We start from the raw sequence: 15,702 nt of genomic DNA, 5'->3' as shown, positions 1-15,702 counted from the left end.
TGGAGCTCACTTGCCTTTTTCCTTTTTCAAAAACAAGATTATTTGATGTCAGTGCAGAATGGAGTTGGCACCTTTCGTTGGAAAGTCTTGAGGTGCAGAAAGGTGGGCCAGGCCTCCACCTAACTATAGAAGGAGGAGGAGGAAGGAAATGAGGGAAGAAAGCTGCAAAGAAGAAAACAGTAAGAAGTGGAGAGGGAAGAAAAAAGAAAAGGAAGGGAGGAGAAGATTAAAAAGGAGAGGTGGAGAGGAAAGAACAGAAGAAGGAAGAGGGGAAAGAAAGAAATAAACGAAAGGAAATGGAGAAGTGAAAAAGGACAGGAAGGAAGGAAAAACAAAATTTAGAAGATATAACAAAGAAAAAAATACAAAATTACCCCATCCTTCAGAGGGAAACTATAATTGACCTGGAACACATACTCAGCTCCAGGCGGCTCCTACTCCCTCCTGAAATGGAGAACAAATGACAGTCCCAAGCATAAATTAAAAGCCCCCCAACTTCCTACTCCAATCCAAAAGACTAACCTCAGGACGGCGATGTCAGGGGGGACCCACCCACTACCCTAGCATTTTCCGCTATAAGGAGGCCCTTATAATCTGCGGGGAGGGGTCGTCCTCTCCTCCGCATACCCCACCCCCGCCCCCTCCCCCGCCTCCGCTTCCAAAGGCCTCAGACCCAGCCAGTGGGAGGAAACCTGGCGGCCCTATGCCCCTCACAGGGGGATGGAACCTCGGGCCTGCGAATGACCCTCGGGCTTTGACCTTTCCCGCCGTCCTCCAGGGTCAGTATTTAACCTTTCGCTCCCGGGTCCCTGGCCCTCGGCTGGGGAGAAAGGGAAAGTGGGTCGATATTTGGGACCAGCGGGGTGGGGGGTGGGGCGGCGCCTAGGCCGAATTGCTCGTGGATGAGGCCCTAACCAGAGCGCTCGTTCCTCTCCCAACGCTTATGAAACCGAGCCTCCAGGATCCCGCGCTTGCCCGGCGCTGAATGCCAAGGCCCAGTTACAACCCGTGCCTGGTAAAGAACCTGCTGAGGCACGGAGGAGGAGAACGGGCGTCATTCCCAGTTTTCCTGCCCTGTTTGGAGCAGTTTCTCTTCATCCAACCTACTCCCCTCTCAGACATGAGCCCCCGTTTGCATTTTGGGGATCCGGAGAGCCTTAGCCAGATGTACTGGAGGCAGTGCGGAATCAGACTTGTGAGCCTCCTCAAGCCCGAAGTGTTTGACTCCTCTCCGGGAGCGGGTGCCAAGAGGACCAGTGAAGAAATCGGGCCAAAGTCTTGGCTGCGGGGCCCCAACAACCGCTTCATTGTCCTCTGGAAAGCAGAGATCAGCCTCGCTCCGGCTCCATTCCACTAACTTCCAAAAGCGCCGGCAACCAGCGCCCCAGAGAGCTCTCCCCGCGGGGGTGGGGGAAGGTGGGCGGCAAACCGGAGGCTACAGAGGCCCGCGGAGCGCCCCCCACCCTCAGCTCCCCGCGGCTTGGGGTTTTCGCGGTCTCCCCAGCTGGAGCCGGGGCCGCCAGGAGCCAGAGCGTTAGGTTCAAATGCATCAAGACTCTGAAGTCATTTATCCGGTTTCATAAATAATTTTCTTATTACACTTAAGCCCGATTCCTGCCCCCTTCCCATTTTTATTGCGGGGTTTCAGCGGCTAAAAAGTTTCTAAGTCGTGTGGGCCGTTGTTTTCCTTTTTCCATCATTAACATCATTAATATACGCTATCAATAACCCTGTCGTTCAGAGCCGAGTTTCACGGTATTGATCCACGCAGCTATTCATCTCTGCCATGCAAGACACGGAATAATTTTCGCATTACAGTAGCTTGGATTTGCTTTTAATTCATATTTAAAGCTGCAACCGGCTCGGTGGAGCGCTCTGCGAAAGACTAGAGGCGCCTAATTAATAATAAGTTAGAAACGAAGGAAGGCACTGGTGAATAAATAATTAATACAGACATCTATGTCTCTTTGAATATTGCTCCTTTAAAAATTTAGACTTACCAGGACCATACTGTAAGTCTGCAATTTATATTGCAGGGATGATTTAAGAAAGCTATTTTTTTTCCTTGAAATACAATACTAAATTATTTACAGTGTTTTGCAAACCTAAGTTCCTTCATTAGCTAGCCCCTCCAGTTTGTTCCTTCCAGGTGGAAAACACCGATTTTTTTTTAAATAATCATAATAAGAATCATAAAAATCTCCCAACAAAAACCGCTGGCTGCGATGAGCAGTGGGTGTCAGCGGTGGGGGCAGATTGGCCTGGAGAGTCATGTATGGACTCTAGTTCTCCAAGGAGTTGGGGGCTGCCATATAGGGGAGTTTTGTTAGGGAAGGTAAACAACAAAATCCAAAGTATTGAGCAGCGACTTTGGGTATTTGCTGGTGCCGGTAGGGACAGAGTTTTAGGTAAACTCAGAGTCCTCAAAGAGCCTATGGAAGGGAGGAGGCTGGGATTTGGAGGGTTCCTGGTTCTCCCCCAATGTAAAATGATGATGATGATGATAATGATAATGATAATAATAATAATAATAAATCAGGATTTCTAGAGAAAAGCTATTGAAATCCAGGACTGGATTCCAGGTTAGCCAGGAACTACAGTAGGTAAGGAGAAACAACAAAATACAAGTGGGTAGAAATGACTGAAAATCGGACACAGTTTTTGTGTGAGAGAGACTAGGATTTGTTTGCAATATTGTTAGCAATATTGATTTTTTTTTTGTTACTTGGATTAATGTATGTTAAACAGGAAAATACAGGCATTAGTCAAGTACATTATAATCATCTATTGTTGAGAGCAAAATTTCTCAGGTGAGTGCCAGAGACTCGAGAGGCAGTTGCAGGGACCTCAAGACCACCGAGGCCTAGGTTGGGGCAGCTGGAGCCCCCAGGGGCTGGCAGTGTGGCGAGAAGGAAGCTGCTTTACCTCCAGCTCACTCTTCTCCCCCTTTTAGAATTACAGCCTTATATTTAACCAACCCACTACCCAGGTGCGTCAGGCTTGACCTATCTGCTGGGTGAAATGATGATTAGAGAAAATGAGAGGTGGAGGTGTTCTTGGCCACCCGGTTCCCCCAAAATTCCTCACCTCCCCCTCCTATCTTCCCCACAGCCTCCTAGCCCCACCTCCAGGTGTCTTGGCATGTAACCCTGGGTACAACACTCTCGGGTCTTGACCCAGGGCTAGGGGCTCCCACATCCCAGCGCTGGTATGCTGAGGTCGGGCGGGGCGCACAGCCCGAGTGCCTGCACAAATACATGCACACACACAGGTTAGGCCTGAAAAAAGACAGACGAGGTGGAGAGGGAGACATGGGAGCAGCTGTTGACAAGCACCTGCAGACCTTCCCAACCTGGACCCCTGGACCTTGAGCGCCCACCCAGCTCAGAGAAGCACACCTCAGAGAGACGACACATCACACACACACACACACACACACACACCACACCAATCCATACCGACGCCACCCCTCACAGGCGTCCTCGAGGACGCCTCCTCGCCCCGCTTTCGTGGGTTGGGGGCCAAGGCTGTGTTCTCAGCTCTTCTTCTCAACGCCCCTCCTGGGCCCTGGGTCGCCACATTTATGTGGCAAGACCCTGCGACGCACGCACGCCCCGCCGCGCAGGTGAAGGTCTTTGCCGAACTCAAGTGAAGCTAAAGGGCATGCACAGGAACCCTAGGGCCTTGGATGGTTCAAGGGGAGAGGAGAAAGTGAGCTTCAGGGTTAGAGGGCGAAGTCCCAAGGAAAAGATTTCTGGGCGCCTGAGACTTCATAATTCTGAGATGGTGAGCGGGCCAAAGGCTCGCCCAGAGCACAAGGGGTCCCATACTCTGAGGATGGGTTCCCGTGCTAGTCACTTGCCAAGACCAGCAAGGCGGACAGGGCCAGATGGGCAAGAAAAGAAAGAGGAGTGGAAAGTATGAAGGGGAAAGGACAGATGAAGGAAGGGAGGAAAAGAGGAGACTCAGCCTGGAGAAAACAAAGGACCCAGCGGGGGCAAAGCAGACCATGGAGAGAAATGCAGGCAAAGGGTGGGGAGCCCGGAACACCGGCATTTCATTTTTAAATCTTCTAGGTGTCTGCGGGTCAAATAAAGACAAGGACAGTAACGATTATTCTGTTAAATCTATGGTACTTGACTGCGCAAACACTAATTGATTAGACACCAAAATGATTTGTTTAAAGAGTTTTCCTTCCCAAGTGCAGCTGTTCTCGGGCCCGGGTGGACGTTATCCTACGAGGCTGCGGAGAAGCCCACCAAGTGGGCTGTGTGCCCGACCGCAGAACCCGCAATCTACACGGGGTAGGGGGTGGCTGGTCCAAGCCTCGCCCGCCTCAGGTTCGAGGCTGGGCCGAGACCCGCGACTTCTGCCCTTCTGTTCTTCAGGGCTGGAGGATGGTGCACCCGGAGACATTCGTGAGACGACTTTGCCCTCCACCTGCCCCCTTTGCTCCGAGTTTTACTCACTTCATGTCGCTTTGACTTGCACCATAAGGGACCCTTCTCCCTTGCCCCTGTCCTCCCTAGCCCCCAGCCCTGGTACCTTCTACCCCCGCGCGGGTGGCCAATCCAGAACGGAGCCCCAGATGGGTTACACTGGAAGAGGAGCCTTAACCATTGCCCCAAAACTGAAAAAATTCGTCGCCCCCCCCGCAGCCATTATAGGTCTCCTTTGTAATATACTTCAACCGTATAGAGATAAGACCAAGAAAGAAAATCTACTGAAGGGTTGGTGAGAGAGGGCCAACTCTCCAGGAATAGAGCTGACTGCGTCCAGCGCCGGGTCCTCTGGCCAGAGCATCACCCGGAAGCTTTGGACCCTTCCCGTGGCCCCCCGGCCTCAGGACAGACCATCTCCCTTCAGCGCTCTCTGCCTGAGGCCTTAAAAAGCCCTCGCCAAAGTGGAATGGATTTAAGCCCAAGAGAAGTCGCCTCTATTTTATAAAATGGCCCAGGAGAGGAAGTAATCAGAGATGCTCCAGGACGGGTCTGACGTCGTGAGACCGCTGCCTCTCGAATCTCCCAGAACGCAATCTTCGAATCTTCTAGAACCCAGAGTCAGGAGGGGTTGGCACCCTTTACCAGTACATCTTCTCTTTGGGATTTAGAGGGGGTGGGTAAGAAATGAAACAGAGTACATAAGTAGAGAGTTATATATATTTTCATACACATACATACTTATGTCATGGGCAAAAACCGTAATTTAGGTTGTTAAGCTTCCTTTTTTCCCTTAAAAAGGGGAAAAAAGCTAACCTAACAGAGGAATACAAACTATATGCTAAATAGAAGATCAAAGATTACTGAAGAGGGGTAGAATAATTGGTTGCCACTTCCTTGGCCCCAAGAGAGTAGGAGAAGCCAATAATTTTTTTAAAAAATTATTTTCAATAGTGAATCACCAGGTCACTTTGAATTTTTTTGGTGTTCTATTCTAAGCTAACAGCAATTTTCTGAATAAAATTTCTGCAGAGGTGTGAAGAAGGACAGGAGAGGCCTGGAGGAAGCACCCAGGATCAAATCCTTCATGGCACAGTTACCAAGTTCCGTACCGTCCAGACACCAAAGAAATGGTTCCTCACCACGAGTTTAATTCTAGACTTGCTACAGGCATCAGAAATTCTGGTAAGTTCCATTCTGAGACTCTGGCCAAGGAGTCAGCCTCCCCCTAGAGCCATGGATGGGGGAATCTGCCCCGACACCAGGTTTGCTGTTTGTGCGGTCAACAAATGGGAAGTAAACATTTGATGGCTCAGGGGGGCTAGAAACATTTCTTTGGAATGGTCCTGAAAACTGGTCCTGAAAATAGATATGTTACATCTCTATTACCCACAAAAAGAACTAAGGCAGGAACTCTGAAACTGATGGAAGGTTCTGAGAGAATCTTGTGTGGCCAGCATTTGGAAAAATGGCCTTATTTTCAGTCGCTTTTCTAAGTATGGTGGAGTTGCCTGGCAAGCTGGACCAACTCAGTACAGGAAGGATTGTACCTGCCCAGGCACCAGCACCCAACACTTACAAAATAAGCAGTCTAAAATCCTTGTTTCCACACTGAAAATATTGCCAGTAACAAACATCCAGTCCATAGTCTTATTTCCTTTTTTCTTAAATATATACATGAGTGTAATTTTGTGGTGGTGATTGACCCTATTTTTCTTTCTTTAATTTTCCTGCAGCTACTCAAAATCTAACCAACTGATAGTAAGCCCTCCCCTAAAACTTCTTGGCTGGTATAAAAAATTGAACAGCATCCTGTGATTGCATACACTAACCAAACAAGCAGTTTTAAGGGACTCCTGCTTGGTCTCTAATTCTTTCATTTCCCATAATGCAGGCATTGTGCTGGCACTGGAAGGGGGAAAGGAAGAGAGGTACAAAATGATGAAAAGCTATCCCAGCCCTCCAGCAGTTGGCAATCCATCTAGTGTCCCTCCCACACATGTACACACATGTATATTCACTTTTAACTAGGCCATCCTTCCCACTCATCACACATCCTTAGTAATAGGAAAATTTTCCAAAAGGTCAAATAAGAATACAATGTTTCTTTAAAAATCACTGCAGTTCAGTCAACTACAGGTAAACAATGGTAAAGAAAGGCATGAAGAGCCAAGAAAGATTAGGGAGATTTGCAAACCAAAGCAAGTCCTGCACACACATTAACTCAACATAGATCTTTCCTTTGGCTTCTCATTTAGGGACCAACACTGAACCAGACCCCTTTTCATGAGGTTTGTGGGGGCAGTGTTGAGCTCACCTGAACTCAGCCCTCTTAAGGTAGGCTCCAGGGGCCCAGCCGGGAACCATACATGAAGAAGGGTTTCCAGGATCAAGTCCCTAATAACTGACACAAAGAGAAAACCATGAACAATTTGTGCACTTAGTGGTATTTACTTCTTTCTTTTTAACAAACTGTCTTTTGCGAAGAGAGTTGTCATAAGGGCAAATCAATCCTTTCAGAGGTGATTAAACTGGGGGGTGAGGGGAGAGACACAACAGTTTAGCTCAAAGGTAGCCTGCTACTGAAACCCATTGTTCGGTCTTATATGAGAGCTACATGCTCTGTGTTGTAGGAAAAGAGAACAGAAACAATAAGGAACCAAAGATGCAGCTTCCCACCAAGATATTGTGATCCACTAGGCAGAAAATACGTTCTATGCTTTTGTGGCTAGGTGTATGAATAGTTAGTTGTAGATATAAGTAAGTAATTCTGTTTTCTGAGCTCCTTTATGTCAGTGTGTTTCCCTCCCCCAATTTTTCTTCTCTGGGGGCTTTAAATTCCTAAATATTCACTGTGCAGGTAAGACACTAAGTCTACCAAGATGGATTCCCATTTCCTGGGCCTCCATGGGCATTATTTGGACAAGACAGGAGTGCCTCTGCTGATGAAGCCAGCCAGATTAACCAATCCCAGGACGTGGCCACTTTCAAGGAAGTCAGGTTGGACTGTACCCACTGGCCTTGACCTAGTTGGATCATGATGTTGCCCTGGTTGTGCCAGGGAACTGGATAAAGAAATGAGCCTGCTCATGCCTTAGCTGGTAGGAAATTTCCCCCAAGGATTGGCTGGCCCAAGTGTTTGCCTAGGGGACTCAGCCACCAATACTCCCACCACCCCAGCCCTGGCCTCTCCTAGGGTCTGAGAACATTTTCAGCAGAGACACTGTTGGTGGGCTCTGATTCAGTGAGTGCCCCAGGAAAGGAACATACAGTCTAAGTTTGGCCCAGCGAAGGCCACACACACTTTGTTCCACATCTAGACCCAGATACCCAGGCTCTGAGAGGCTGTCCCCCATTGTGACCACTGTTCGCCCGGGGCTGAGGCTCGGCGCTGACCCGGTCGTAACTGCCAAGGGCTGGACAATGGGCACATCTGTCCTTTCTCTGAGGGATGAAAGCACCTAAGCAGACACGGCTCTGCCTTTTGTTACGGATTTTTTTTTTCTTTCTTTTGTAAATGAAAGAAAGCCTCGGCATGTGGTGGCCGGGTGTACGTCCCACACTGGGGGCCTCCCCACGCGTCCCCACCAAGCCCAGGACCAGGTTCGATTCCAGATTGGAGCGTGATTGTGGGAAGCGGACAATTATGCCCGAAGCTGAATTGATTTTCAAATCTGGAGGCTTCTCGCGGGGACGCCGGGAAGAGGGCGTCCCTACGGGCCAAGCGGAGACCGGCGCGCCTGGTCCACTCTGCCGGCGTCAGTCCTTCCCGCAAGCAGCGGCCTCTAGGTGCTTTACCAGGAGGGTCATAGAGGAACCGCAGGAACAGCCCAAGCCTCGGCAGCCCTACCAGCATACAGAAGTTAACGTGGGAACCCACCAGGGCACTCCCCACCCCCAACACGCGCACACACACACACACACACACACACACACTGTCATTCGCGGAGCAGCACGCCGCCTTATTATCAGCTGAGATGAAGAAGGACCCAGGCGGCGGGGGACAACGAGGTATGGCCGGGGCCAGAATTCTTGGCACGAGCGTTCCCCTCTCCGGCCCGTGTAAGAGGAAGGGTGGGCAGAGGGTCAACAGTCACCAAGCTGACCAAGGCATTTATTTGCTTCTCCTCCCTCCAAAACTGCCAAGCACCTGAGGATGGGGAGAGCGCGGGCTCCCAGAAGCCCTCTGGGAAATAAAGCTCGGTAGGCCAGGGTGGAAGGAGTTACGACACAGGCTGAGGCTCCCCGGGCAAGCTACACCAAGAGGCAGCAACTGGAGAGAAAGGTGAGGACTTTCCATCTTGGCGCACCACCCGGGATGGGAGCCCGGCAAGTGCTGCTGGGTGAGCGCCCACCCCAGCCTGAGAGCCGAGAGGGGCGTAAGTCTCCTGCGGTTGCGTTGGCGGCCCCAGGTTGCGCTCCACGCCAGGCCTTCGCACGTGCGCGCCGCTCCAGGGCCACCCGGCGCTGCAGTTAAGGCGCGGGGGCCCCCCTTCATCATTTGTACCGGGACGTCACGGGCCGCGCGCGCTGGGGCTCAGGGGGCGGGGCCGAGCCGCGCGCTTGCGCGCTGAGCCCGGCGGGCGTGAGGGCGGGCCGCGGCGGCGGCGGCGTCGGCGGCAGCGGCGGCGGCTGCGGCGGAACCGCGGCCACAGAGTCTGCAACAGTAACCGAGCCATGGCTGGAGCTGGCCAGCGGCGCGGGCAAACAGCAGCCGCGGAAGACGCACGGACTGCGTCAGGGGAGCTGGGGGCCTCAGAATTCTAAGAAGGAAAGGGGCGAGAAGGGGCCAGGGGCGGGCGGGCTGGGGGCGCCACGCTCGCCCAACGGCACGGATCCTTTTTGGAAATTAATATTTAAAAAAAAGCCGAGGACGCAGAGGGTAAGGTGGGGGCACGAGGGAAGGCGAGACACACAGAGAGGGAGACAGAACCCCACAGTGAGAGGAAGGAAGGAAGGAAGGCAACAGTCGCCGGCAGCCGATGTGAAGACCGGACTGCGTGCGCCCTTCGCCGCCTCTGCCCGGCCTCATCGATGTTGTGTCCGCCGCCCGCTCGCCCGGATCACGATGAACGCGCAGCTGACCATGGAGGCGATCGGCGAGCTGCACGGGGTGAGCCATGAGCCGGTGCCCGCTCCTGCCGACCTCCTGGGTGGCAGTCCCCACGCGCGAAGCGCCGTGGCGCACCGTGGCAGCCACCTGCCCCCCGCGCACCCGCGTTCCATGGGCATGGCGTCCTTGCTGGACGGCGGTGGAGGCGGCGGCGATTACCACCACCACCACCGGGCCCCCGAGCACAGCCTGGCCGGCCCCCTGCACCCCACCATGACCATGGCCTGCGAGACTCCCCCAGGTATGAGCATGCCCACCACCTACACCACCTTAACCCCTCTGCAGCCGCTGCCGCCCATCTCCACCGTCTCGGACAAGTTCCCTCACCATCACCACCACCACCATCACCACCACCACCCGCACCACCACCAGCGCCTGGCGGGCAATGTGAGCGGTAGCTTCACGCTCATGCGGGACGAGCGCGGGCTGGCCTCCATGAATAACCTCTATGCCCCCTACCACAAGGACGTGGCCGGCATGGGCCAGAGCCTCTCGCCCCTCTCCAGCTCCGGTCTCGGCGGCATCCACAACTCCCAGCAAGGGCTCCCTCACTATGCCCACCCGGGCGCCGCCATGCCCACTGACAAGATGCTCACCCCGAACGGCTTTGAAGCCCACCACCCGGCCATGCTCGGCCGTCACGGGGAGCAGCACCTCACGCCCACCTCGGCAGGCATGGTGCCCATCAACGGCCTTCCTCCGCACCACCCCCACGCCCACCTGAACGCCCAGGGCCACGGGCAGCTCCTGGGCACGGCCCGGGAGCCCAACCCTTCGGTGACCGGCGCACAGGTCAGCAATGGAAGTAATTCAGGGCAGATGGAAGAGATCAATACCAAAGAGGTGGCGCAGCGTATAACCACCGAGCTCAAGCGCTACAGCATCCCACAGGCCATCTTCGCGCAGAGGGTGCTCTGCCGCTCCCAAGGGACCCTCTCGGACCTGCTGCGCAACCCCAAACCCTGGAGCAAACTCAAGTCCGGCCGGGAGACCTTCCGGAGGATGTGGAAGTGGCTGCAGGAGCCGGAGTTCCAGCGGATGTCTGCGCTCCGCTTAGCAGGTGAGCGGGCCAAGGAGCTGGGCGCGTGGGGAGATAAGGGATTGGGGAAGCTAAAGAGACCGAAGGAGGGAAGGAAAAAGAGAGCTGGGCACGCATCATCCCATCCTCCTTTCCCCAAAGGGAGGTGGGTAGTTCCCTGGGCCTGGAAGAGCCAGCGACGGCTCCCGGGAGCAGACCGCCTCCTCCAGGACTCTGCATTGGTCTGTGGTAGGCTCCGGGAGCTGAGCGGTACGGCCTGGGCTAGTGCGGGGACGCATTTGTGCTCGGAGACTGCTGGAAGCGGTCACGGCGGGAGGCGAAGAGAAACCCCTGCACCTGGCCGGACACGGTCTGTGAGTCGCTTCTCAGTTGGGCACTCCGGGTTTGGGAAGAGGGAGACAACGCGTGTGTGGAACTGTCCGCAGATGCTACCAGCTAGTAGCCCTGGCATATACCCGGGCGTTGGGTTGGAGCCTGCCGGAGCCGCACGCCCACGTTTGGCTGAACTTGGTGCGGTGACCCTCCACCCCCCACCCCCACCCCCGCTCTCACTGTATTGGCGTGAGGCAGGGGTGGGAGGGATGGTGAGCACACTCTGAGAGTTCCGGTAAAAGGTTCCGAAGCCGCGGGAAGGTGTGTGTTTGGCGCCGAAGCTGTTTAAGAGTTAGCAAGCACTCTGCCCTGGTAACTGGCTGTGGAAAGGAGAGGAAGGCAGATGGTGCCGAGGTAAGGGTGAAGGCGGGGGGGAGCAGCAAGGGCGCTTACAGCTGAGCCCAGGGACCGCCTTTGGTGCCGACTCATTTACGACTGCACATTTCGTTTTATTCCTCTGCATGGTTTCGAATGTATCCCCATGCATGGGGTTGGGAGTGTGGACATGACTCCCAAGTCTGCGAGCAGAGGTCTCCCGGCCCCAAACCCGGAGGCCCGGGTGTTTCCGAGTTGAGCTGGAAGGTCTCCATGGCGCTGCACAGACAGCGCCTAGCCTTCTCAGCCTCTCTAAGCCAAGGTGCAAGGAAGGCTCCAGGAAGCTGGCCGAGGGGACAGTTTAGCCCAGTCTGAATCACACCAGAGATTTCAAGCTGATTTGGCGACCCCCGAGGGCAGAGGACACACGGGGAGGTAGAGCCAAGGGCAGCGGAGGGCGGACCCGGTTTGATGAGACCCTGCCGACTTGATTGACTCCTGGGTCCGTGCTACTCCCCCCACCCCAGTCTCAGGCTGGTGCCCTGGCCTGAGTCCTGGCCGAGGAGAAAGGTAAAAGCCGGAATGAGGGTTTGTTAATTAACTGATCGTTCTCCATTAATTCGTCCCTGGAGAATGAGAGACAGTCAATCCGCTCAGAGCCGGGGGCACTGAGCCGTTTCACAGTCTAAAATCAAAGCGAGAGGCCAGAGCCCCCTCCCCCACCTCATGCAGGCCAATGAGAAGCTAGAGGGAGGCAGGTGCCCTGGTGCCAGTGAGCCTGCGGCGGGAGCCGGAAGCAACCCCAAAGCACTCTTTGGGTCTGGGCACTGTTGGCCTCCCTCCTGCGTGCCCCAGTTCATGAGCCTCTGCCCCGCCAGGTTTTCCAGCCCAGCCCTGTGCTCCCTGGTTCCAAGCAAAATCCCCACGCAGGCTACTGCAGCTTGTGCCTGGAAGTCAGGAGAGGTGGAGAGAGGAGGACAGGAAGGGAAAGGGGGAAGTTGACAAGGTGCCCTCTTGGGCTCCCACGAATCCATTCCCTAGCCCTGTGTGCATCCACCATATTGCCTCCCACCCCCATAAGCTGACTGAGACTGGAGGGCAGCTCAGGTTCTAGAAGGGGTGGGAGAAACAGATACCCTTCTCCCTGACTGCTCAGCCTCTGCGGCGCCCAAAGTAATCAGTGCCTTTTCACAAGCCCACGTCAGGCTCACGTCCAGCTTCAGAACCTTGTACCCAGGCAGTGCTCATATAGGCCTGTCAGTGGGGTGGGGAGAAATGGAGGAAAGGGTTGGAAATGAAAAGGGACTGCCCCCGCCAAGCTTGTTACCCCCCACCTAGTGAAGGTGCTTGCTCGAGACTTCAATGACCGCCTTTCCCCACTGCCCCCAGTCGCCCCCTGGAAAATCAGGCTGACAGGTACTGTTCAGAGGTGACCCCCGGCCCTGGAAACCCGGCCTTGCGCTCGGATCAGTGCGAGCGCGCTCTGACCTACACACGTGGGCGCCGCCGCAGGGCTGTTGAAGCGGGAGCACTAGTACTGAGACCCTCCGGTGGAGGCGTGGGCCCCATGCCAGCCAGTGCTCACCGGACCCAGGACACTCTGGCACCCAGTAGCCTAAGATGAGTCCAGCTCGCCCGAGGCACGTGGCCTTTTTTTTTGGAAAAAATAAAAGGAAAATCAGAGACTCTGGCAGGACAAAATTTGGCGCCCAATCCCAAGTGGAATCGCGTACTAGGACCCGAATGGAGCGTCGAGTATTTAATTTTCCTTTCTTTAACCTAATTGAAGGGGTGGGAAAGGCTGGGATGGGGGCACTTGTGGAACAATCCCATTACACTGCAGGAACCACGACCTATTTTAAAATCACCAAAAAACAATGAGCCTTCCCTTTAACATTTTCATTCGGGGGTGGGGAGTGAGGCCGTTTCCTGGACTCTCCAAATGATCTCTAGTAGGCCCGATTACAGATTTAAACAAATGCATTGCAGGGCACTTTGGCCAAGGCTGTGAGACATTGCCTGTGCCTCCCCACCACCGGCCTCCACGCACAGGGGTGCCCCTTGCAGTTTGGCTCGCTGTTACACTAAAGACCCCTCAACCTTGTCCTTACCCCTCGGGCGGTTCCTTCGCTCATTGGTGAAGAGTGGCTTCTCCACGCCCGTCCCTGTACATGAGGTTCCACGAAGCCTGTTGCAGAGAGTCAAAACCTCCACACTTGGCAGCATGTTTGGGGACGCGCCTTCTCCTTACAAAATTACATCGGCTTGGTGGAAGATGGGAAACAGGAGGAAATTCTCACCAAATTAACTACCTTTAAAAAATCAATACGTGTTCCCTCAATATAATACTTGCTGCTGCCCCATTAAAGTACAGTGCAACTAGGCTCCCGGCCACATCTCATCCGAGGTGGGGTGGGCGGGCTGGACTATACAGGTGGGTGGGCGCCTCCCCTCTGAGTGGGCACCTATTAAGACTTGAAGAGATTAGTTTCCAATTAAAGATTTCAGAAGGCTTTGGCCACAGTAGGGGAGCGGTCAGCGTTTGAAGAGGCTGCAACGCGCACCCACCAGAGGGCACAGCACCGCGGACCGAGGAGGCAAGGCCCAGCAGGTTGGGCAGGGGTGGGTGCTGGGCCCCTCCGACCCTGGGGTACCTGAAGGAAGGGTACCTCCAAACAGCACCTGGAAGACTGCCTGGTGTCTGGCATCTGGGACTGCGCCCCCTTCCTGTCCAGAATTTGCCCCGGAACGACCTGAAGGAGAGCCGGAGGGTGGGGGGGGGGGATGTTCGGCCCAGGAGGTGGCCATGAGAAAGTCTCGCAGGGACCAACCTGGGTTGTGTTTGCCATAAGTGGCCTTGCGGTCTGGTTGATTGATAACTGGCCTCCACGCAAGTCCATTTGCTTTTTGTTAATATTTATCCTGGTGGGTGACATTTCAACTGTCCCTCGCTTCCCTGGGCCAAGTGAGACAAGAAGTAGGAGTGCAGTGTTGGGCCTTGGGAACCTCACTTCCCCAAATCTCAGACTCCTGGGCCAGGAGAAAAACCAGGACTGGGACTCGGGAACTGGAAGGGTTCCTAGGCCCAAGAGAAGACACCAAGCGGACTGCTTCCCTCTCGCCCCACTTCTCACACAGTGCAGCTACTCCCAGCGGCTGAGCTTGGAGGGCTGCGGTTTGAACAAAAGGCCTGCGGGGCATGGCCAACCCCTTCCCCTCACAGTCCCAGAGCCAGGGGGACTGCCTGGGAGGGAGGTGTGGAGGGGAAGGGAAGGAGTGCCTCCTCCAAAGGCTTAGGGTGGCCTCCTCCCGACTTGCAATGGTGGGGGCAGCCAGTTGTCAGGAGGAGTCCCAAAGAACCCCCACCCTCTGAGGGTGAATGGTGGCCATGTGCCCAGGGAGTGGGCTGGGGACCCCCCCCCAACACACATACACCAGCACAGCAGGAAACGAAAAGTTCTCACCCCAGTCACCAAAATGCTCTTCATGGGCCTTTCTCTCAGCTCATGCCTGACCCCTTGAGAGTTTGGGGACAATAGTTCCTTCTTACAGTCCCCACTAGGGAGCACAAACCCCAGTGAAGGGAGGAAGGAATGCCTAGTGTTAAGAAGTGTGCATATGGTGAAGATTGGAGCCGACTATTTGACAATGGTAGGAAGACCTGCTTCTGAGGCTTGAGGAGGCCTGGTAGTTATTGTGTGGTGACCCTAGTGTCCGCACACACAGGATGGATGCCTGAGACAAGTAACCCCATTCTGATGGTCCCACCAGTGGGTGCAGCCCCAAACGCCAGGCCCCTTAGAAATGCCCAAAGGGTGATTAGGGCAGCCAGAGCAACCCACTGGCCCCAGGGCTGTAGTGGTCACTAGAGACCCAGGCCCTGCCATAGCTATTTTGCAACTGGCACTTGGGACAGACCGTGCCAACAATACCAGTTGTAGCAGCAAAGTAACTCAAAGCCCAGGCTGCATCTTTCTTCATCTTCAAGCTTTGATCCTTAGTGCCCTGCAGGGAGCTGGCATCCTGCCCTCCCAGATGCCCTCCATGGGGCTCACCTTCCCCGGGGAACCTGATGGGCTGTGTGCTGAGATAGCTCCGCACGCCCCCTGCGGGCTGCTGCTGGCCACCAAACAAGCTCTCGGTTCAATACCCTGTGAAGAGGAAAGGGATGCTTGCTGTGGCTTTGTTTTTACAACATCGTTGTACTGGTGATTTGCAAAACAGCAACTGTTTTTTGATAGGAAATGGGTGTGGAGGAGGAATCTATCTTGGTCCCCAGCAATGTCTGGGTATTACCCCATTGATGAGACAAAATTGCCATCCCCCCAAAGTACACCCCAACTCTGACCTCTCTCAACAAGATGCGCGTTTGGATTTTCTATCCAAATTACAGTTTTGCTGGCATGTTTTTATTTGAGGAAAGC

The 15,702-nt window shown here is 54.4% G+C and overlaps 1 protein-coding gene and 1 long non-coding RNA gene across 2 annotated transcripts in view; one reads left to right on the top strand and one right to left on the bottom strand.

Moving 5' to 3' along the window:
- Positions 1–298: 298 nt before the first annotated feature.
- Positions 299–14,130, bottom strand: LOC110583973. Its single transcript, XR_002480545.1, has 3 exons — positions 14,110–14,130; positions 13,390–13,542; positions 299–444 (listed from the first exon to the last, which is right to left on the bottom strand). It is a non-coding gene; the product is annotated as an uncharacterized LOC110583973 (long non-coding RNA).
- ONECUT1 (one cut homeobox 1) overlaps positions 9,508–15,702 on the top strand; it is a 35,610-nt gene continuing 29,415 nt past the window's right edge. The window contains exon 1 of the mRNA XM_021694012.1: positions 9,508–10,612. Within this exon, the coding sequence (XP_021549687.1) occupies positions 9,508–10,612 (1,105 nt within the window). The remainder of the gene's footprint in view (positions 10,613–15,702) is intronic.

This window comes from Neomonachus schauinslandi, chromosome 9, assembly GCF_002201575.2.
Source record: "Neomonachus schauinslandi chromosome 9, ASM220157v2, whole genome shotgun sequence".
NCBI classification, from domain to species: domain Eukaryota; kingdom Metazoa; phylum Chordata; class Mammalia; order Carnivora; family Phocidae; genus Neomonachus; species Neomonachus schauinslandi.
Note: the sequence above shows the minus strand (reverse complement) of the source record. Positions and strands in the feature narration are given on the sequence as shown.